We start from the raw sequence: 22087 nt of genomic DNA, 5'->3' as shown, positions 1-22087 counted from the left end.
TTGGTTTCATTTGTTTTCTCTATTGTTTTTCTATTCTCTGTTTCATTAATTTCTACTCTAATTTTTTAGGATTTCTGTCCTTTTGCTAGCTATAGATTTAGTGTACCCTTTTCCCAGTGTCTTAGCCTAAAAGAATGTTGTTAATTTGAGATCTTTCCTCTTACTTTATATAGGAATTTACAACTAGGAATTTTCCTTAAAGAATTGCTGTAGCTGCATCTCATAAATTTGGGTATGTTGTGTTTTCATTCATCTCCAATTATTTTCTGATTTCCCTGTTGATTTCTTCTTTGATCCATTGGTTATTTAGGAATATACTGTTGAATTTCTACATATTTATGAGTTTCCCTAATTTTTTCTACTATTGATTTTTAATTGTATTCCATTGTGGTTGGAGAACATATTTTATATTTATATTTTATATTATTTCTATCCTTTAAATTTGTGAAGCATTTTATAGCCTAGCATATGACCTACCCTGGACAGTGGTCCATGTGCACTTGAGAAAATGGTGTATTGTGTTGTTACTGGGTGAAGTGTACTATAGATATCTGTTAGATCTACTTGGTTTATTCTTCCAGGCTTCTGTTACCTTGTTGCTCTCTTGTCTACTTTTTCTATACATTGTTTAAAATGTGATATTGAGATCTCCTACAATTATTGTTGAATTGTTTTCATTTCTGTCCATTTTTGCTTCATGTATTTGGTGCTTTGTTATCAGTTGCACATAAATTTATAATTGTTATATTTTCCTGGCAGATTTACAATCTTATTATTAGAAAATGTTCCTCTTAGTCTCCAGTAACATTTTCTTTTGCTTTAAAGTCCATTTTGTCTGATATTAGAATAATACATCAGTCTTCTTGTGGTATTTGTTTGCGTGATATATCTTTTTCTGTTATTTGCAATCTGTATGCTTAGTTGTCCATTTTAATTATAGTTTATTTTTTGAAATCTTTTAAGGATTGGGTTATGTAATATTGAGTTTTAAGGGTTCTTTAATAGTTTTGAATATAAGACCTTGATCATTTTTTTTTTTTTTTTTGCAAATATTTTACTCAGTCTGATTGACCTTTTATCTTCTTAACACTATGTTTGGAAGAGCAAATGTTTTGAATTTTTTTATTTTATTTTATTTTATTTTTATTTTTTATTATACTTTAAGTTCTAGGGTACATGTGCATAACGTGCAGGTTTGTTACATATATATATTTGTGCCATGTTGGTGTGCTGCACCCATCAACTCGTCAGCACCCATCAATTCATCATTTATATCATGTATAACTCCCCAATGCAATCCCTCCCCCCTCCCCCCTCCCCATGATAGGCCCCAGTGTGTGATGTTCCCCTTCCTGAGTCCAAGTGATCTCATTGTTCAGTTCCCACCTATGAGTGAGAACACGCGGTGTTTGGTTTTCTGTTCTTGTGATAGTTTGCTAAGAATGATGGTTTCCAGCTGCATCCATGTCCCTACAAAGGACTCAAACTCATCCCTTTTTATGGCTGCATAGTATTCCATGGTGTATATGTGCCACATTTTCTTAATCCAGTCTGTCACAGATGGACATTTGGGTTGATTCCAAGTCTTTGCTATTGTGAATAGTGCTGCAATAAACATACGTGTGCATGTATCTTTGTAGTAGAATAATTTATAATCCTTTGGGTATATACCCAGTAGTGGGATGGCTGGGTCATATGGTACATCTAGTTCTAGATCCTTGAGGAATTGCCATACTGTTTTCCATAATGGTTGAACTAGTTTACAATCCCACCAACAGTGTAAAAGTGTTCCTATTTCTCCACATCCTCTCCAACAACTGTTGTTTCCTGATTTTTTAATGATTGCCATTCTAACTGGTGTGAGATGGTATCTCATTGTGGTTTTGATTTGCATTTCTCTGATGGCGAGTGATGATGAGCATTTTTTCATGTGTCTGTTGGCTGTATGAATGTTTTCTTTTGAGAAATGTCTGTTCATATCCTTTGCCCACTTTTTGATGGGGTTGTTTGTTTTTTTCTTGTATATTTATTTGAGTTCTTTGTAGATTCTGGATATTAGCCCTTTGTCAGATGAGTAGATTGCAAAAATTTTCTCCCATTCTGTAGCTTGCCTGTTCACTCTGATGGTAGTTTCTTTTGCTGTGCAGAAGCTCTTTAGTTTAATGAGATCCCATTTGTCAATTTTGGCTTTTGCTGCCGTTGCTTTTGGTGTTTTACACATGAAGTCCTTGCCCATGCCTATGTCCTGAATGGCACTACCTAGATTTTCTTCTAGGGTTTTTATGGTATTAGGTCTAACATTTAAGTCTCTAATCCATATTGAATTAATCTTCGTATAAGGAGTAAGGAAAGGATCCAGTTTCAGCTTTCTACTTATGGCTAGCCAATTTTCCCAGCACCATTTATTAAATAGGGAATCCTTTCCCCATTTCTTGTTTCTCTCAGGTTTGTCAAAGATCAGATGGCTGTAGATGTGTGGTATTATTTCTGAGGACTCTGTTCTGTTCCATTGGTCTATAGCTCTGTTTTGGTACCAGTACCATGCTGTTTTGGTTACTGTAGGCTTGTAGCATAGTTTGAAGTCAGGTAGCATGACGCCTCCAGCTTTGTCCTTTTGACTTAGGATTGTCTTGGCAATGCGGGCTCTTTTTTGGTTCCATATGAACTTTAAAGCAGTTTTTTCCAATTCTGTGAAGAAACTCATTGGTATCTTGATGGGGATGGCATTGAATCTATAAATAACCTTGGGCAGTATGGCCATTTTCACGATATTGATTCTTCCTATCCATGAGCATGGTATGTTCTTCCATTTGTTTGTGTCCTCTTTGATTTCACTGAGCAGTGGTTTGTAGTTCTCCTTGAAGAGGTCCTTGACATCCCTTGTAAGTTGGATTCCTAGGTATTTTATTCTCTTTGAAGCAATTGTGAATGGAAGTTCATTCCTGACTTGGCTCTCTGCTTGTCTGTTACTGGTGTATAAGAATGCTTGTGATTTTTGCACATTAATTTTGTATCCTGAGACTTTGCTGAAGTTGCTTATCAGCTTAAGGAGATTTTGGGCTGAGACGATGGGGTTTTCTAAATATACAATCATGTCATCTGCAAACAGGGACAATTTGACTTCTTCTTTTCCTAACTGGATACCCTTGATTTCTTTCTCTTGCCTGATTGCCCTAGCCAGAACTTCCAACACTATGTTGAATAGGAGTGGTGAGAGAGGGCATCCCTGTCTTGTGCCAGTTTTCAAAGGGAATTTTTCCAGTTTTTGCCCATTCAGTATGATATTAGCTGTGGGTTTGTCATAAATAGCTCTTATTATTTTGAGGTACGTTCCATCAATACCGAATTTATTGAGCGTTTTTAGCATGAAGGGCTGTTGAATTTTGTCGAAAGCCTTTTCTGCATCTATTGAGATAATCATGTGGTTCTTGACTTTGGTTCTGTTTATATGCTGGATTATGTTTATTGATTTGCGAATGTTGAACCAGCCTTGCATCCCAGGGATAAAGCCCACTTGATCATGGTGGATAAGCTTTTTGATGTGCTGCTGAATCCGGTTTGCCAGTATTTTATTGAGGATTTTTGCATCTATGTTCATCAGGGATATTGGTCTAAAATTTTCTTTTTTTGTTGTGTCTCTGCCAGGCTTTGGTATCAGGATGATGTTGGCCTCATAAAATGAGTTAGGGAGGATTCCCTCTTTTTCTATTGATTGGAATAGTTTCAGAAGGAATGGTACCAGCTCCTCCTTGTACCTCTGGTAGAATTCAGCTGTGAATCCATCTGGTCCTGGACTTTTTTTGGTGGGTAGGCTATTAATTGTTGCCTCAATTTCAGAGCCTGCTATTGGTCTATTCAGGGATTCAAGTTCTTCCTGGTTTAGTCTTGGGAGAGTGTAAGTGTCCAGGAAATTATCCATTTCTTCTAGATTTTCTAGTTGATTTGCGTAGAGGTGTTTATAGTATTCTCTGATGGTAGTTTGTATTTCTGTGGGGTTGGTGGTGATATCCCCTTTATCATTTTTTATTGCGTCTATTTGATTCCTCTCTCTTTTCTTCTGTATTAGTCCTTGCTAGCAGTCTGTCAATTTTGTTGATCTTTTCAAAAAACCAACTCCTGGATTCATTGATTTTTTGGAGGGTTTTTTGTGTCTCTATCTCCTTCAGTTCTGCTCTGATCTTAGTTATTTCTTGCCTTCTGCTAGCTTTTGAATGTGTTTGCTCTTGCCTCTCTAGTTCTTTTAATTGTGATGTTAGAGTGTCAATTTTAGATCTTTCCTGCTTTCTCTTGTGGGCATTTAGTGCTATAAATTTCCCTCTACACACTGCTTTAAATGTGTCCCAGAGATTCTGGTATGTTGTATCTTTGTTCTCATTGGTTTCAAAGAACGTCTTTATTTCTGCCTTCATTTCATTATGTACCCAGTAGTCATTCAGGAGCAGGTTGTTCAGTTTCCATGTAGTTGAGCGGTTTTGATTGAGTTTCTTAGTCCTGAGTTCTAGGTTGATTGCACTGTGGTCTGAGAGACAGTTTGTTATAATTTCTGTTCTTTTACATTTGCTGAGGAGTGCTTTACTTCCAATTATGTGGTCAATTTTGGAATAAGTGCAATGTGGTGCTGAGAAGAATGTATATTCTGTTGATTTGGGGTGGAGAGTTCTATAGATGTCTATTAGGTCTGCTTGGTGCAGAGATGAGTTCAATTCCTGGATATCCTTGTTAACTTTCTGTCTCGTTGATCTGTCTAATGTTGACAGTGGAGTGTTGAAGTCTCCCATTATTATTGTACGGGAGTCTAAGTCCCTTTGTAAGTCTCTAAGGACTTGCTTTATGAATCTGGGTGCTCCTGTATTGGTTGCATACATATTTAGGATAGTTAGCTCTTCCTGTTGAATTGATCCCTTTACCATTATGTAATGGCCTTCTTTGTCTCTTTTGATCTTTGATGGTTTAAAGTCTGTTTTATCAGAGACTAGGATTGCAACCCCTGCTTTTTTTTGTTCTCCATTTGCTTGGTAGATCTTCCTCCATCCCTTTATTTTGAGCCTGTGTATGTCTCTGCATGTGAGATGGGTCTCCTGAATACAGCAGACTGATGGGTCTTGACTCTTTATCCAGTTTGCCAGTTTGTGTCTTTTAATTGGAGCATTTAGTCCATTAACATTTAAGGTTAATATTGTTATGTGTGAACTTGATCCTGCCATTATGATATTAACTGGTTATTTTGCTCGTTAGTTGATGCAGTTTCTTCCTAGCCTCGATGGTCTTTACATTTTGGCATGTTTTCGCAATGGCTGGTACCGGTTGTTCCTTTCCATGTTTAGGGCTTCCTTCAGGGTCTCTTGTAAGGCAGGCCTGGTGGTGACAAAATCTCTAAGCATTTGCTTATCTGTAAGGGATTTTATTTCTCCTTCACTTATGAAACTTAGTTTGGCTGGATATGAAGTTCTGGGTTTAAAATTCTTTTCTTTAAGAACATTGAATATTGGCCCCCACTCTCTTCTGGCTTGTAGAGTTTCTGCCGAGAGATCTGCTGTTAGTCTGATGGGCTTCCCTTTGTGGGTAACCCGACCTTTCTCTCTGGCTGCCCTTAAGATTTTTTCCTTCATTTCAACTTTGGTGAATCTGGCAATTATGTGTCTTGGAGTTGCTCTTCTCGAGGAGTATCTTTGTGGCATTCTCTGTATTTCCTGAATTTGAATGTTGGCCTGCCCTACTAGGTTGGGGAAGTTCTCCTGGATGATATCCTGAAGAGTGTTTTCCAACTTGGTTCCATTTTCCCCCTCACTTTCAGGCACCCCAATCAGACGTAGATTTGGTCTTTTTACCTAATCCCATACTTCTTGCAGGCTTTGTTCATTTGTTTTTCTTCTTTTTTCTTTTGGTTTCTCTTCTCGCTTCATTTCATTCATTTGATCCTCAATCGCTGATACTCTTTCTTCCAGTTGATCGAGTCGGTTACTGAAGCTTGTGCATTTGTCACGTATTTCTCGTGTCATGGTTTTCATCTCTGTCATTTCGTTTATGACCTTCTCTGCATTAATTAGTCTAGCTGTCAATTCTTCCACTCTTTTTTCAAGATTTTTAGTTTCTTTGTGCTGGGTACATAATTCCTCCTTTAGCTCTGAGAAGTTTGATGGACTGAAGCCTTCTTCTCTCATCTCGTCAAAGTCATTCTCTGACCAGCTTTGATCCATTGCTGGCAATGGGCTGCGCTCCTTTGCAGGGGGAGATGCGCTCTTATTTTTTGAATTTCCAGCTTTTCTGCCCTGCTTTTTCCCCATCTTTGTGGTTTTATCTGTCTCTGGTCTTTGATGATGGTGACGTACTGATGGGGTTTTGGTATAGGTGTCCTTCCTGTTTGATAGTTTTCCTTCTGACAGTCAGGACCCTCAGCTATCGGTCTGTTGGAGATTGCTTGAGGTCCACTCCAGACCCTGTTTGCCTGGGTATCAGCAGCAGAGGTTGCAGAAGATAGAATATTGCTGAACAGCGAGTGTACCTGTCTGATTCTTACTTTGGAAGCTTCCTCTCAGGGGTGTACTCCACCCTGTGAGGTGTGGGGTGTCAGACTGCCCCTAGTGGGGGATGTCTCCCAGTGAGGCTACTCAGGGGTCAGTGACCCACTTGAGCAGGCAGTCTGTCCTTTCTCAGATCTCAACCTCCGTGTTGGGAGATCCACTGCTCTCTTCAAACCTGTCAGACAGAGTCGTTTGCGTCTGCTCAGGCCTCTGCTGCTTCCCCTGTTGTTTTTTTAGCTGAGCCCTGCCCCCAGAGGTGGAGTCTATAGAGACAGGCAGGTTTCCTTGAGCTGCTGTGAGCTCCACCCAGTTCGAGCTTCCCAGCAGCTTTGTTTACCTACTTAAGCCTCAGCAATGGCGGGTGCCCCTCCCCCAGCCTCGCTGCTGCCTTGGGGTTAGATGGCAGCAGACTGCTGTGTTAACAATGAGGGAGGCTCCCTGGGCGTGGGACCCTCCCGGCCAGGTGAGGGATATATTCTTCTGGTGTGCCCCTTTGCTTAAATCGCACGTTTGTTGTATTGGGGTGGGAGTTACCCAATTTTCCAGGTGTTGTGTGTCTCAGTTCCCCTGGCTAGTAAAAGGGATACCCTTCCCCCTTGCGCTTCCCAGGTGAGGCGATGCCTCGCCCTGCTTCAGCTCTCGCTGGTCAGGCTGCAGCAGCTGACCAGCACCGATCGTCCGGCACTCCCTAGTGAGATGACCCCAATACCTCAGTTGAAAATGCAGAAATCACCGGTCTTCTGTGTCGCTTGCGCTGGGAGTTGGAGACTGGAGCTGTTCCTATTCGGCCATCTTGCTCCGCCCCCCTGTTTTGAATTTTGATTAGGTATTTGTTATCAGTATTTTCTTTTATGGTTTGTGCCTTTGATATCTCACTTAAGGCTATGATTAACCCAATGTCACAAAGATTCTCTTCTGTTTTCTTTAAGAGGTTTTATAGTTTTAGGTTTTATATTTAGGCTCAATTCTAGTAATTTTGTATGTATGTTGCAAGCTATAAATAGATGTGGCTGGGTTTTGTTGTTTTTGTTTGTTTGTTTGTTTTTACATAGATATATCCAGTTATTCTAGCACCATTTGTTGAAAAGACTATCAATTGTTCATTGAATCACATGAGCAACTTTGTAGATCATTTTTGTTTATTCCATCACATTGTTTACATAGATGATCATGTATGGAAATAAAGACAGTTATACCTCTTCCTTTCCAATATGGATGCCTTTTATTTTTTTAGCTTGTCTTGTTGCACCAAATGGAACCTCCAGTATAATATTGAATAGGACTGGTAAGGCAACTATCTTAGCTTTTTTCCTGATCTTAGGAAAATAATTTAATCTTTTACCATTAAATATAGTTTCAGATGTAGATATTTTGTGGCTGGCCTTCATCAGGTTGAGGACATATACTTCTATTACCAATTTTCTGAGAGTTGTTGTTTTTTTTTTTTTTTTAACATGAATGAATATCAAATTTTGACAAATCCATCTTTATCTTCATTTTTTATGGTTGCAAAATAATCCTAATTGACAGGTGTATGTGTTGTTCACTACTTTGCTATTACAAACAAAATTGTAATGATTGACACTATGTTAAGATCCTTTTGCAAGTATGTATCTTCAGGGTAAATTCCCAAGAGCAGAACCATTAGAAAAGGATACGTATTTATAATTTTGAAAGGTATTACCAATTGTCTTCTACAAGGATTGCGCCAATATACATTTCTATCAGCAATGTAAGAGTTCTTATTTTTCTTTAGAGTTGCCAACAAGGTGTATTTTTAAACTTTGGGATTTTCTCAGTCTAAACTGGTAAAAAGTGGCATTTTCATGTATTATTAAATTCTATCTCTTACTATGCATGGCAAAGACTACCTTTCATATGTTTAAGGACCACTTTAGGTTTACTTTTGTGTTTCCATCTTTTGCTCTTTTTTCCTTTGTGTGTGTGTGTGTGATTTCTTATTAATTTTTAGAAACTTACTATTATTATTTTTTGAGACAGAGTTTTCACTCTTGTTGCCTAGGCTGGAGTGCAGTGCGTGATCTCGACTCACCACAACCTTCGCCTCCCGGGTTCCAAGCGATTCTCTTCCCTCAGTCTCCCGAGTAGCTAGGATTACAGGCGTTCACCACCACGCCCAGCTAATTTTGTGTTTTTAGTAGAGATGGGGTTTCTTCTAGTTGGTCAGGCTGATCTCGAGCTCTCGACTTCAGGTGATCTACCCGCCTTGGCCTCCCAAAGTGCTGGGATTACAGGCGTAAGCCACCGTGTCCAGCCGAAACTTACTTTTTATATATCAATTTTGGGGGGATCAATTTGTTATCTTTTGACTGTGCTTATATTTCAGCTTATCTTAAATGGGTTACATTTTCTTTCCATTAGTTTTTCTGCTGAGCTTTTAGGCATGTGACTTAGGAGAAAATGTGGGAAACACTATAGTTATGTCTATTATTTTGACAAATCACTTTTTGGAAAGATACCCACATGTGGTGAGCCTTATAAAAATAGTGTGCTGATTTCTGCTACTTTTTTCCATAGAAATTATGCAATATAACTTGAACATTTGTGAATAAGAGGTACCACCTTCACTCCCTACACCCTACGCTTTAAAGAAGCAGTAAACATCAAGGAGCAGCGTGATGCTATTTGTTGTACATGAAGTTAAAGTGTGTCCTTGGACTTGAGGTCACCTTGAAATAATGAGTGGCCTGGTCTCAGAAGGTTCCATACCTTTGAAGGGACACTTATCATTGTCATCTTAGCCAAATCACATGTGGTAGCAGAGGAATCTTAGGGCCTCATTTAACAACCCAGTCTCACTTCTGACCTGGGGATGTCTAAAAGCCTGGGTTTCTAGCCCTTACATGGTTATCAAAATGCTGAGTTCACAGTGTTACTCAGGCACATCAACGAGCTCTTTATTTAACTAGCACTGTCATTGCCCTCAGTGTGTGACACAAACTCACATGATATTGGCCCATACAATGGAAAAATAAGGTTGGTTTTTACTTTAAAATCAATATTGTTATTAAAATGATAGCATATCAAGACATCAGTATCTTCCTTCCTTCTTTCTAACTTCTGTTTTCTGTTGCTTTTTTTAAAAACCCCAACTCACCCACTCTTTCCTAAGGATCTATTTTGGTCAATATCTCAGTTCCTTTTTGTCTCCTGGTTGTTTTCTCCTTCTTAGGACATATAGGAAAATTTCTTTCTAGAACAAACTGTGTTCATTTTTGTTACATTCTTGAGAAACTCACTTTAATGAATCAAAGAAGGTAGTTTTAGAGCATCCTACATGTTCTGTTCCCAGGAAGAATGAGTGTACTGGTCAATTTCGATTACACCCTCTGCTTGTAGAACCTACAAAAGTGGAGACATGGAGAGAAAAATGAAAAGTTTCATTCATTTGTGCTGCTTGTTGGAGCTTAAAAGTACCTATTCATGATAGTCTTTATTCACTTATTCAATTATGTATAATTTGTTGAACAAAACAAATTATCATTAAATACACTTATTTTTATACTTTGAATTTTTAAAAGAAAAATAGATGGATGATATAATCATTATTGTCAAAGGAACTGAGGCGGCAAGAGAAACAGTGATGCAAATCAATTTCTGGGCAACAGAATGCTGGGGGAAACGTAGGGCCAAAATAATATTGCAATAGCATTTTTCTAGCTTCTTCATCCCCGTTCTTTATATCCAGGTATCTTCAGCATCTTTAAATCATTCCTAACAAACTTGGATGAGAAACAGAGCAGTGAGTAAAGTCAGGGTTAGCACGTACAGTATATTGCCTGTGCATGAATTACCAAAATTTGCCCACTCTGGGCAGATGAATTACAAAAAGACAAGTGTATGAAGACCCTTGTCACTCCTAACTTTTCTATACTCTCCCATAAGTCTGCTCAAACAAGGCACAGGCTGCATGACACTAGCACCTTACAAAAGTTGCCTGCACATCATAGGTACCTGATAAAAATTTGCATTGACCTTACATTTTCCTACCTTTGTCCATCTAGCTGTTAATAATATCACTTGTCACAACCCACCACAAATGAGTTGCTGAGGCACCGGGGGTGTCAAGGTTCCCTAACCCCACTGAAGTCAGTGCAGTTTACAAAAGCCACCACAGACCCCAGCACATTAGAAGCTTGCTGGGAAAATGTTGGGCCACCGTGCCCCATACTATGGATGCCAAATCTAACAATTCACAGATTATCATAGCTGCTTCTCCCCAAACCTCAGGCATCCCCCCATAGGCAGGGCTGCCAGACAACAGAAACAGACACACGGTGGAACTCAAAGTTGCCTCTCCTGTCTATCCTGGGTCTCCATTCGTGATTCTCTTTTATGTGTTTTGCTTCTCTTTTCTCTTAGGAAAAAATTTTCCTGGCAATAGATTTATGGTGCACCATCTCCAAGTGCCCCAGATATGTTCAAACAGGCTTAAAACTCAAAGGGGGAAAAAATAAAAAACTCCAACTTTGAAGTCACACATTGGTTTAAAAGCCAACTCACCCAGTTACTAGCTTTGATATCTAAATTAATTCATTTCCCTGCACCTCAGTTTATTCATCAATAAAGAGAAGATAAAAATACCTATTTTAGGAAGCTATTGTGAGAATAAAACAAATGTTAACCAAGCATTTCACACAGTGCCTGGCACATAGTTGATACAGAAAAGCAGGTAGTGACTATTTTTAGTAACACAACATCAGAGCAAGTACATGCAACACTTGCGCTGACAGATAGATCCTGGTGGTAACAGAGCAATGGAAGAAAAAACGGTTGCAGAAGGGAGCTCAGAAGAGTGAATGTAGTCATTAAAGGTACTTAGAAAATAGGGTGGTCATTTTAGACAGGGAGGGCCATTTGAGCAAAAATACAGGAGACTGCAGGAAAAAAATAACCTTTTTTAGGGAAAGAGTAAGAGGCCAGGTTGTCTGGGGAAGAGCTTTATGTTAGATGCATGAAGAATACCTGGGATGAGTTGGAGAAGTCTGGGGAGTACAGTGATTTATTGTCTCTACCGACCTACTCTCCTTAACTTGCAACTTGGACCATTTGATCACCATTAAGGGAATTGAGGAATCCCTAATTTTGACTTAGCATGGCATGACTCAGGAGATGGTCTTGGGGTTGCATCCTCAGGCTATCCCATTGTGGTGGTGTCAGCTTGGACTTTGCGCATAACCCTTCCCCATTTGTAATGGAGCAGTGATGCCAACCTCCTAGAATTACTATGAGGATTAGAAAAGATGTATTTGAGGGCCTGGATCACATAGCCTTTGGATCTAAGGGGCAGCTCTTGTGCCAATTCTTAGTGTCTCATCCATGATGTGATTTCTGCTGCCACACCCGTGCCATCTGGAAACACAAAGATTAACGGAAATTTAATCATCCTCAGCTTATGCAGCCAAATTTTGTAAATCTTATTATTGATTCTTATCTCCTTTAGAGCTTTCTCCAGTTGTGTGCTAAGAAGGAATTTCATTTTCATTATGAAACCTTTGTGTTTCATGTTTGGCTCTGGAGGCATTGTCTTTGGCTTAGCGATGTCTTGATTAAAAGACCCTGAAGTGATTGGAGCCCTGTCAGAGGAACGGATGGAGTCAGAGAAATGCCTTGATTCCAGATGCCTTCTCTTAATCTCACATCAGCAGATTTCCATTGTAGGTCCAGAGCCTGTTACAAGAGGATGAAGGATCTGAGACCTGATAAAGGAATGAGGTCCCTATACTGGAACTCTAGCGCAGGCTTTCTGAGTGAAGTCTGTTCAAAGCCCACATTTACTGAACGATCAGTCATCGTGAGGAACTGATCTGTGACCAGAGAACAGAGTTGCCAGTGTAATTCGATGGAGAGAGGATATTTTTTTCAACAAATTGCTGGAACAGTTTGACTAAGTAAAAAAGAAATTATTGCCACAGCTACCACAACAAACACAAAAAACACTTCTATCCATAGATAGTACCATATACAAAAATTAACTAGAAATGGGCTAAATGTAAAACAGGGTAACAACAGTGTGCATACAAACACACACATGCATTTGCAAACAGTAATTAATAGTTTTTTTTTGTTAAGCAGGATGAAAAATAGAGATGAAGTATCGGGTAGAGGAATGGGATGCTACAATCTACTCTAGAAGGTTCACCTGACTCATTATTAATAGACTAATGGGAAGCAAGGGCAGTAGCAGAGAAACAAGGGAGACTATTGAAATAATCCAGTGAAACCTGATGGCGTAACATTAACAATGGTAAAGTGTAGTCAGATTCTGGATATATTTTGAAACAAAGCTGATATAATATATATTTTTTTGAGACAGGGTCTTTCTCTGTCACCCAGGCTAGAGTGCACTGTTCTAATATAGTTCTCTGCAGCCTCAACCTCCTGGGCTCAGGCTATCCTCAAACCTCAGTCTCCTGAAAATACAAGTATGAATCACTATGCCAAGCTAAGTTTTTTTTCTTGTTTTTTTTTTTAAGTAGAGATGACGTCTTGCCATGTTGCCTGGGGTGGTCTCAAACTCCTGAGCTCAAGCGACCCTCCTGCCCAGGCCTCCCAAAGTGCTGGGATTACAGGCATGAGCCATGACACCAAGCCAGTTTTGTTGACTGATTGATTATGTATTGTGGAAGAAAGAACTCAAGTATAGATTCCAAGATTTCCTCCTGGGCAACTGGAAGAAAGAAATTATTTTAACTAGGAGGAGAAAACTGGTGGATAACAATGTTTTATAACATGATGGGTTCAAAAAACCTATTAGAAAGCCAAGTGGAGATATTTGATAGACAACTGGATCTATAAAAAGTCTGAAATTTAGAAGCAATGTACAAGATGGAGATGTAAATTTTGGATTTGTCAGCAGCTATGTGGTGTTTAAAGCCATGGAACTAAGTATCACCTTTTGAATAGATACAAATGAAGTTGAGACAGCCGAAGAATGAGCACTGAAGCACTCAACACATTAAGGGTTAGGAAGATGAGCAGGAATCAACAAAAAGTGAGAAGGAGTAGCTAACGAGAGAAAGAGGGTAGCAAATAGTGGAGTCCTAAGAGACCAGTGAAAAATCGTTTCAAGAGAAAAGCAACCTGGCTCAAATTACACAGGGAAGTCAAGTAAGAGGACAAAGGAGAGTCAACCATTGGGTTTACTGCCATGGTATTCATCAGTAAGCTTAGCAAGAATAAGTTTGGTAGATTGAAAGTGGCTTGATCACACTTTGTTCGAGGATTGTGAGGGGAAGTAGAAACCATTAGTAGAGATTAAGCAGTTGCTATAAAGAAGAACATGAGGCTGGGTGCGGTGGCTCGTACCTGTAATCCCAGCACTTTGGGAGGCTGAGATGGACGGATCACTTGAGGTCAGGAGTTCGAGACCAGCCTGGCCAACCTGGCAAAACCCCATCTCTACTAAATACACACAAAAAAATTCGCTGGATGTGGTGGCACTGTGCCTGCAATCCCAGCTACTCAGGAGGCTGAGGCAGGAGAATTGCTTGAATCGGGGAGGTGGAGGTTGCAGTGAGCTGAGATCGTGTTACTGCACTCCAGCCTGGGCAACAGAGTAAGACTCTGTCTCAAAAAAAAAAAAAAAAAAAAAAAAAAAAAAAAAAAAAAAAGGAAGGTGTGGAGGTGGAAGTGGGTTCAGGCAAGTTTTAATTTGTTTTTAAGTGGAAAATATGCATTTTTGTTTGCTGTTAGAATGATCCATCAGAGAGGTGAAAACTGAGAAGCAAGAGAGAACAGGAACAACTCCAGAACAATGTCTTTGAGTAGGAGAAAAGGACTTCCTTCTCCTGCAAGTTCTGTTTGTGCAAGAATTGGTCAGAGATAGGAAGAGGGAAAATGCCTCTTATATCAGAAGGGAAAACAGAGTGGAGCAGGGAAATGGATAGATTTAAGAATGAAGCACATAGAGCGTTTTGGTTGCCCCTGTATTCTCAGTAAACAAGGCGATCAGCTGAGTGTGGAGACAGGTGAGAAATTATTGGACGTGTGAGATTAAATCATTCTCTGGGAGAGTGAGGCCTGTTTGGACTAGGGAAATGTAGGAGGACTGCTGGACAGCTGTAAGGGAACCATGGAGTGAGGCGGTAATGTAAGGGGCAGCAGGGCTGTGTGTGCATGGGTGTGTTACCTCACATTCTCCTGCTCTGATGCAGTTATGGAGTAAGTGGTGATCTGGATTTATTCAGGTTTATGTTTTGCCCCGTAGAGCTCAGGTGAGGGTGAGAGAAGCACAGCTCTTTAGAGTTTTGGCATTGGAATAATAATAACCTTGGGCCTTGAAATCTAAGCTGAGTAAGGATCAAATGAGGCTAAGAAAGGAAATGAGGGATGGATAGATCAATGCACTGGAGGTCCTGGGGCAGTTGAGGAGTTGTTGGACTGAGAGCACTAGATTGATTAAAGTAGAAAGATAGCATGGTAGCCAAAGAAGGGAGAAGTTGAAATTGAGTTTATGAGTTATTAGTAATGGCATGATATAGTATAGCACATGACAGAATGTTTCTATGTAAAGGTCGATTTAGAAGACAAGGCCATGGGAGAGGAGGAGGTAAAGGCAGTGAGAAGCCAGAATATTGGATGCATCATCCAGATGTTTTAATTATCTATTGTTGCAAAACAAACTCCTCAAAACTTAGTTAAAACAACAAGTTATTGTTATCTCTCATAGTACTGTGAGTTGGCTGGGCTTGGCTGGGCAGGGCGTCTCTCATGTTGTTGCATCCAGATGCCAGCTCAAGCTGCACCCTTCTGAACACTCAACTGGCCGGAGGTCCAAGATGCCTCACTCACGTGACTGACAGTAGAGACTGGTTGTTTGTTGGGAGCTGAGAGAACTAACATGTGCTCTTTTTATGAAGCTTCAAGTTCCCACATCATGAATGCTGAGTTCCAAAGGGACGTTTCTCAAGAGTGAGTGCCCCAAGGAGCCAAAAGCAGAAAATGCCAAGCCAGTTAAGGGCTGCACCCCACACTTGGCCCAGGGTCTTTTTAGTTATATTCTACTAGTGGAAGCAATCTTAGGGCCCACACAAGTTCAAAGGAGTGGGGAGACTAGAAAAGTGGGGTGACTAGATTCCAACTCTTAATAGGGATGTCAAGGTAACATTGCAGGGAAACATGCAGAATGGGAGGTAGTGTTGTGGCTGCCATTGGAAAATAAAATCTGTCACCTCAGAGATACTGAAATCAGTAAGAATAATGACAGAACTAGTGTAGAAGGGAGAGAGAGTGAACCAGGTTCTAAAATAATGATTAGGTAAAAAATGCAGAGCTCCACAGATGTCTGTAACTAGGAAGAAGAGATGGCAATAAGCTTGTTGACATGAGCAAGACAAGGGCTTAAGGGAGGAGGATGGGACAACGGTGGGCATGTCTTAGGAAAAGTTGCTTTCACCCCATCCCTATTTTAGCTAGTTCTCAATTTGGTACAGTGTATGAGGCCCACCTCCAGAGTTGAGTCCCACCTCCTACTCCATCTTGAGAATACCTCTTTCCTTTAGCCCTCTCAAATGTGGGTATTTTCTTTCCTCCTGTGTTACTTGGCCTGGGAACGAGGTGGGTAGCCTTTTTGTTCCTCTTTGCAACTTTTACACCGTTGTCCCCTTCTCTTCCCCTAAGCCCATGATTCCATTTTGCATCTGGTTTCTTTCATATAGCAAAAGGTTTTCAAGGTTCATCATGTTGTATCATATATCTGCCGCTTGTTCTTTTTACTTCCGAATAATATTTCATTATATGAATTTGCCACATTTTCCTTGTCTCTTTCACAAGTTCATGGACATTTGGGTTGTCCGCTTTGGGACTAATCTGATTAATGCTGCTATGAACCTTTGTGTGCAAATCTTTGTGGCTCTGTTTTCATTTCTCTTGGGTATATACCTAGGAGTGGAATTGCTAGGTCATATGGGTCAAACTCTGCGCTTAATTTTGGAAATACCACCAAATTGTTCTCCAGAGTGGCTGTGCCATTTTACGTTCCCATCAGCCACTTACACAGGTTCACACTTCTCCACATCCTCAGCGACACCTGCAATCGTCTTTCTTGTTGATCAACAGACATTGATGGGCAGTGGCCAAGTGTGAACTGGAGAGCCCCCTCCTGTCAGGGGAGACCCAAACTCCAGAAGATCCAATACCTTACTGACAATAAAAGTTTGGGTCACAGCTGGGCACGGTGGCTCATGCCTGTAATTCCAGCACTTTGGGAGGCTGAGGAGGGTGGATCACTTGAGGCCAGGAATTCAAGACCAGCCTGGGCAACATGGTGAAACCCCATCTCTACAAAAAATACAAATATTAGCTGAGTGCAGTGGCATGTGATTGTAGTACCATCTACTTGGGAGGCTGAGGCAGGAGAATCACTTCAGCCTGGGAGGTGGAGGTTGCAGTGAGCCATGATCACACCGTTGCACTCTAGCCTGGAAGTTTGGGTCAGTGGCCATTGAAGTAATTGTTTTCTGGACTAAATTCTTCCTGACTGTACTAAGAAGTAATCCCTACTTAGCTGCATAAATGGACTGTATGCTATTATTTTAATTATCAAGGCAACCCAAAGCAAAGTTCTAAAAAATGTACCCTCCCATCCCAAATAGTTCATTTTATTGCACAAATGCTACTTGCATTACAGCTAACAATGAGGCCTCAGAAATAGAGATAATGTATACTATAAAATGACCAAAGACACTTTATATTAGTCTAACATTTTGCTTGTGAAAAAGCATATTGTAGGCAAGAATAGTCCCGTGTATTTTATGCAGGCAAAATTCTGTATCATTTTCTTCTATAGTCAGTTTAAAGGATATGTAAGGCTTTCTATAGCTTTATACAAATATAAATGTTAAAAATATGTATAATGTGCACTATAATTCTCAGAAGCTCTTTGATTTACTAAGTACAATGGTTACTTAGTCAAAATATGCTGAGTGAATTTGACCTAAGAATAAATTTACTTTAAAAATGATACAAAATAATGACTTAGTGTGGTAATAAAATGTTGTCAATTTTATTAAAAGCTGATTGCATTTCTTCACACAGTTAAGTACGTTTCTTTCTTGTTTTGTTAAAGCCCATTTCATAAGAGTAAGTTGGCTCTGTGACAGCATCACTGATAAAGACACGTACAAAGTTAGCACCACACGTTTATAAATGCAGATCGCCACAAGGACCTTTCCAATATGTACAAGCTCCGTTTACACATCCACACATGTATTTACAGCTAATAAATAAAATGTAAAGCCAAAGCATCCTTGATATCAATAGCAAAGTTTTTCAGAGCCAGAGTTCCGGGTGCTATGTGCTGCTTTAGTGAATCTTTTAAGTTAATGCACCCTGGGTCACAACCCAAATCCAGACATTTAATCAATTATTAATAAAGGGGATGCCAACAGCAAATCGTACATCATTTTATTTTTAGAGAGGATTCATTCCAAGCCTGATGATGTTAATCACAACATTGGTCCTACTATTTATAGGCACGTTCATCTCTCTCAGAGAAAGGGTCAAAGTTCTGGCACATCAGGAACAATTTCTACTCCAACATGTTCCAAGACATCCCTTGATCGACTGTTTTCCCTTCCGAATTATGCTGAAGGACAGCACACATGCAGAGCTTTCTAGTATGTGTTCACATATCACACACTTTCACAGTCGGGTTCCCAGCGATAGCCTCTGAGATATTTGACATCTTTATCATTTCATCTTTATACATAGAAGAGCATTCTGAAAAATAGGAGATCTAGTTTATAAATAATTGTTCACTCACTCTTGATTAGTTGTTAAAAACAACAAATAGCAACCCTCATGGTGCTCCATGTGGCTCCTTGCACGCGATGGTTTAGAAGCACTGCTTAGGAATCTACCCCAGGAACTTCTCCACCCTTTTACTTAGTAAAAACGGTCCTTCTCTAAAATCTGTAGAAGCTCACACAATGCAAAATTTGAACTCAAACGTATCTTTTCATGTCAAAGCTAGGAACAAAAGAGACGTACTGGAAGTACAACTGAAGCATGACTGAGGTAAGCCTAAAACTGAATAGTAACTGTCAGATATTGAATGATTTTAAATTGATGAAAATCATTTGGAGAATCTAATAATAAAATTATGGTATTTTTTTTCTGTACCATTCAAATTATGTGTCAGCTGAGGATTACAGGCTCATTTTCAACACCTGTCTAGAGAACATTATTATAATATAATCTTGAGACAAAGAAAAAAGAAGGGGTAGAGAGGGATTAATCTATACATGATAAAGCCTATTAAGAATTAATTGATTTGGATTTTACATCTGCTTGAATTTGTAACTTTGTCATGATGCAAGCCAATGGCAGGGACTGTTTAAAAGCTCTGTGTTTATCAGCCCCTTTCTTTGTCCCTCTCCAAGTCACACATTGCTGGTGGACTTCTGGACCACATTCCAACAGCAAGAGGGAATCATTCTAAAACATCATGCATACTGCTAGGTAGATGAGTCTGATTCATGCCTCGGAAAAGCATTTTCTGTATTCTTGGAGACTTGGAGTAAACTTTGAGAAGGTCTTAGCCTGAAAGATCTAGAATTTCAATTAAAATAGGAGGTTCTAACCAATTATAGGCGATGGCCCAATACGCCACATGAAGGAGCCTTATTTTACTATGCGCCCAAACAAGTATTTCTTTCTCAAAGGACAAAATAGCGCTTTTCATGATCCACTGTCTTTTAACGTTGGAGGATGTGCTATTTGGCCACTATACCCCACAAATTGAATTAGCCACTTTTTAGTGCTTGAGACTGTCTCCTAAAATAACTAACAAGGATAGAGCTGGGATTAATATTCAGAAAAATCCACTTTTGAAACACGCCAAACACTGGGTATGCTTTGTAAAAGTTACTTCCTTCACTTCATTCTTCACAGAATTCATGTGCTGTTCTTTCTTCTGTAGGTCCGCCCAGTTTCTGAGAAAAAATACAGGAAAAGGGCAATTTACTATCTGCTGAGTGTTTTACAATCCCTGCCCATCCCCCACTGGTTTTAGGATGGAAAAAGCCTTCAACTGGAATTTCAGAACAAAGGTTGTGAAAATAAACCCAGGGGGGATGTGTATAATGGATGAGAGAATGGCAGGTTCATAGGAATGGAAGACACTGGAGCAACTATTTAGCCCCGTCACAATAAGGTGCATCATTTTTGGAGGACTGGTCCAAATGACTTCTAAATTTAGAGGATTTCTTACTCTAAAATGTATCAAACGAAAAGCCCGTTCCATTGTGATATGAAGTTTCTGAGGAGTTAGCAGGTGTGAGAAAGAGAATCTTTGATTTGATTGATTTTAATCACAGAAGAAAGAAACCGTAGAAGATTATTAGTCTAATTTATAATTACCGCCTAGATAAAGTTCAGGTGCATTTTTTAGAATGCATGTGGCTGGGTGCCGTGGCTCATGCCTGTAATCCCAGCACACTGGGAGGCTGAGGCAGGCAGATCACCTGAGGTCAGGAGTTCGATGACCAGCCTGGCCAATATGGTGAAACTGCGTCTCTACTACAAACAGAAAAATTAGCCAGGCATGGTAGCGGGCACCTGTAATCCCAGCTACTTGGGAGGCTGAGGCACAAGAATTGCTTGAACCCGGGATGCAGAGTTGCAGTGAACCGAGATCATGCTACTGCATTCTAGCCTGGGCAACAGAATGAGACTCTATCTCAAAAATAAATAAATAAAAATAAAATGCATCTGAACATTCTCTGCCTAAATAACTGTTCTTTTAGTAATCCTATAATCAGACAAGGAATGCATCATTAGGCTTTCTCAGATAAAGTCTTGTAACTTATATAAATAATATGACTGGATGTGCTTTACAAGCAGAGTTATTTACTAATTTAATGAGGTTTTATTTTTACATTCACATATAGATTGAAAGTTGTAGATGTTCTGGGAGAATATGCATGCTACTTATGTGTAACACAAATGCATGTATAAAACTTCATCTAGAGCTGGGTGCGGTGACTTATGCCTATAATCCCAGCACTTTGGGTGCCCGAGGCAGGCGGATCACCTGAGGTGAGGAGTTCAAGACCAGCCTGACCAACATGGTGAAACCCCATCTCTACTAAAAATACAAAATTAGCCAGGCCTGGTTGTGGACACCTGTAATCCCGGCTACTTGGAAGGCTGAGGCAGGAGAATCTCTTGAACCCAGGAGGCGGAGGTTGCAGTGAGCCGAGATCGAGCCACTACACTCCAGCCTGGGCAACAAGAGCGCAGGTTGAAGAAAACAAACAAAAAACTTCATCTAAAAGTCTCTTTCTAAGAATTGAAGAAAGTATGATATTGCTTCAGATTTGTGATGAGGAAAAACAGAGTAAGAACCTCTTAGAAGAAAAGTCTCCAGTTAGATAAGAATTGCGTTCTTTTGCCTGGCTCAATACCACTCACTAGTCTCCATTTTGAGTTTATCTTGATGCTCTTACATTAATGCTTTTGATCCAGATGGTCTCATCTAGTCATTCAGAGTTTATACACCAGAATTCTATTTGTAAAAGATGAAAAACATACAAATATTGTGTATGTATAAAGTCTGAAAAGATATAAATCAAAATGTTAATTGGGGTTGTCTCTGAGTGATATGGTCACAGTGATTTTATTTTCTTTTTGCTCATTTTTCCTGATCTATTTATAGTAAACATGCATAAAATCTATTACAAAGTAGAATTTAAAAATATTAAAGATGTTAATATATAGGGTCTTTAATATACTTTTCCTAATAGGCAATTTTTTTTTTTTTTGAGACAGAGTCTTGCTCTGTTGCCCAGGCTGGAGTACAATGGCGCGATCTCGTCTCACTGCAACCTCCTGCCTCCTGGGTTCAAGCAATTCTCCCGCCTCAGCCTCCCAAGTAGCTGGGATTATAGGCATGCGCCACCACATCCAGCTAATTTTTATATTTTTAGTAGAGACAGGGTTTCGCCATGTTGGCCAGGCTGGTCTCGAACTCCTGACCTCAGGTGATCCGCCCGCCTCAGCCTGGAATTACAGGCATGAAGGCAATTCTTATTCTATACTTGTGTCTCTAAATGCAAACTAGGAAAAGAGAATAAACCAAAAGCAATTGCTTTTCCTATATCCAGATGACGCTGTGTCCAGCCTTTCCCAGCATTTCTTGTGTCACTGTCTTGTATGACATGATCTAATATTTCTCCCCTTTATTCCTGTAACCCATTAGCAATTGCTATCTGGCAGGGGATGTGTGGAGGGATGAAAATGGCATATTCCAGGAATTCAGAACAGGAATGGTGAAGGTCACATGCTTAGTCTCCTCTTAGTACTGACACTCTGGAAAGATTCAGCTAACAGCTGCCACATGGATTAGCCCTAAAGGTCAGGTAGGAAAGAGGCAGAGAGTTGTTTGGAGATAGAAAAGAGAACAGTTTCCTGTAACTCTCATTCTGTTCACTTGGTAGCTTCGAGGGTTTTGAGATGGTTGCTTGGGCTAGTCCTATTGGCTGTCTGTCCTGGAGTGCTCTGGTGCTTGCAGAATCAAGAACTATGTGGCTACAGGTGATGCA

At 39.9% G+C, this 22087-nt stretch overlaps 1 protein-coding gene across 1 annotated transcript in view; it reads right to left on the bottom strand.

The window, feature by feature from the left end:
* Positions 1–17523: 17523 nt before the first annotated feature.
* LPL (lipoprotein lipase) overlaps positions 17524–22087 on the bottom strand; it is a 29665-nt gene continuing 25101 nt past the window's right edge. Inside the window, exon 10 of the mRNA XM_010363486.1 lies at positions 17524–19477. Coding sequence (XP_010361788.1) covers position 19477 — 1 coding nt within the window. The 3' untranslated portion in view covers positions 17524–19476. The remainder of the gene's footprint in view (positions 19478–22087) is intronic.

The sequence above is a fragment of the Rhinopithecus roxellana genome, chromosome 9 (genome assembly GCF_007565055.1).
Source record: "Rhinopithecus roxellana isolate Shanxi Qingling chromosome 9, ASM756505v1, whole genome shotgun sequence".
Lineage (NCBI taxonomy): Eukaryota > Metazoa > Chordata > Mammalia > Primates > Cercopithecidae > Rhinopithecus > Rhinopithecus roxellana.
The sequence above is the reverse complement of the archived record's forward strand: the minus strand, read 5'-3'. Positions and strand labels throughout refer to the sequence as shown.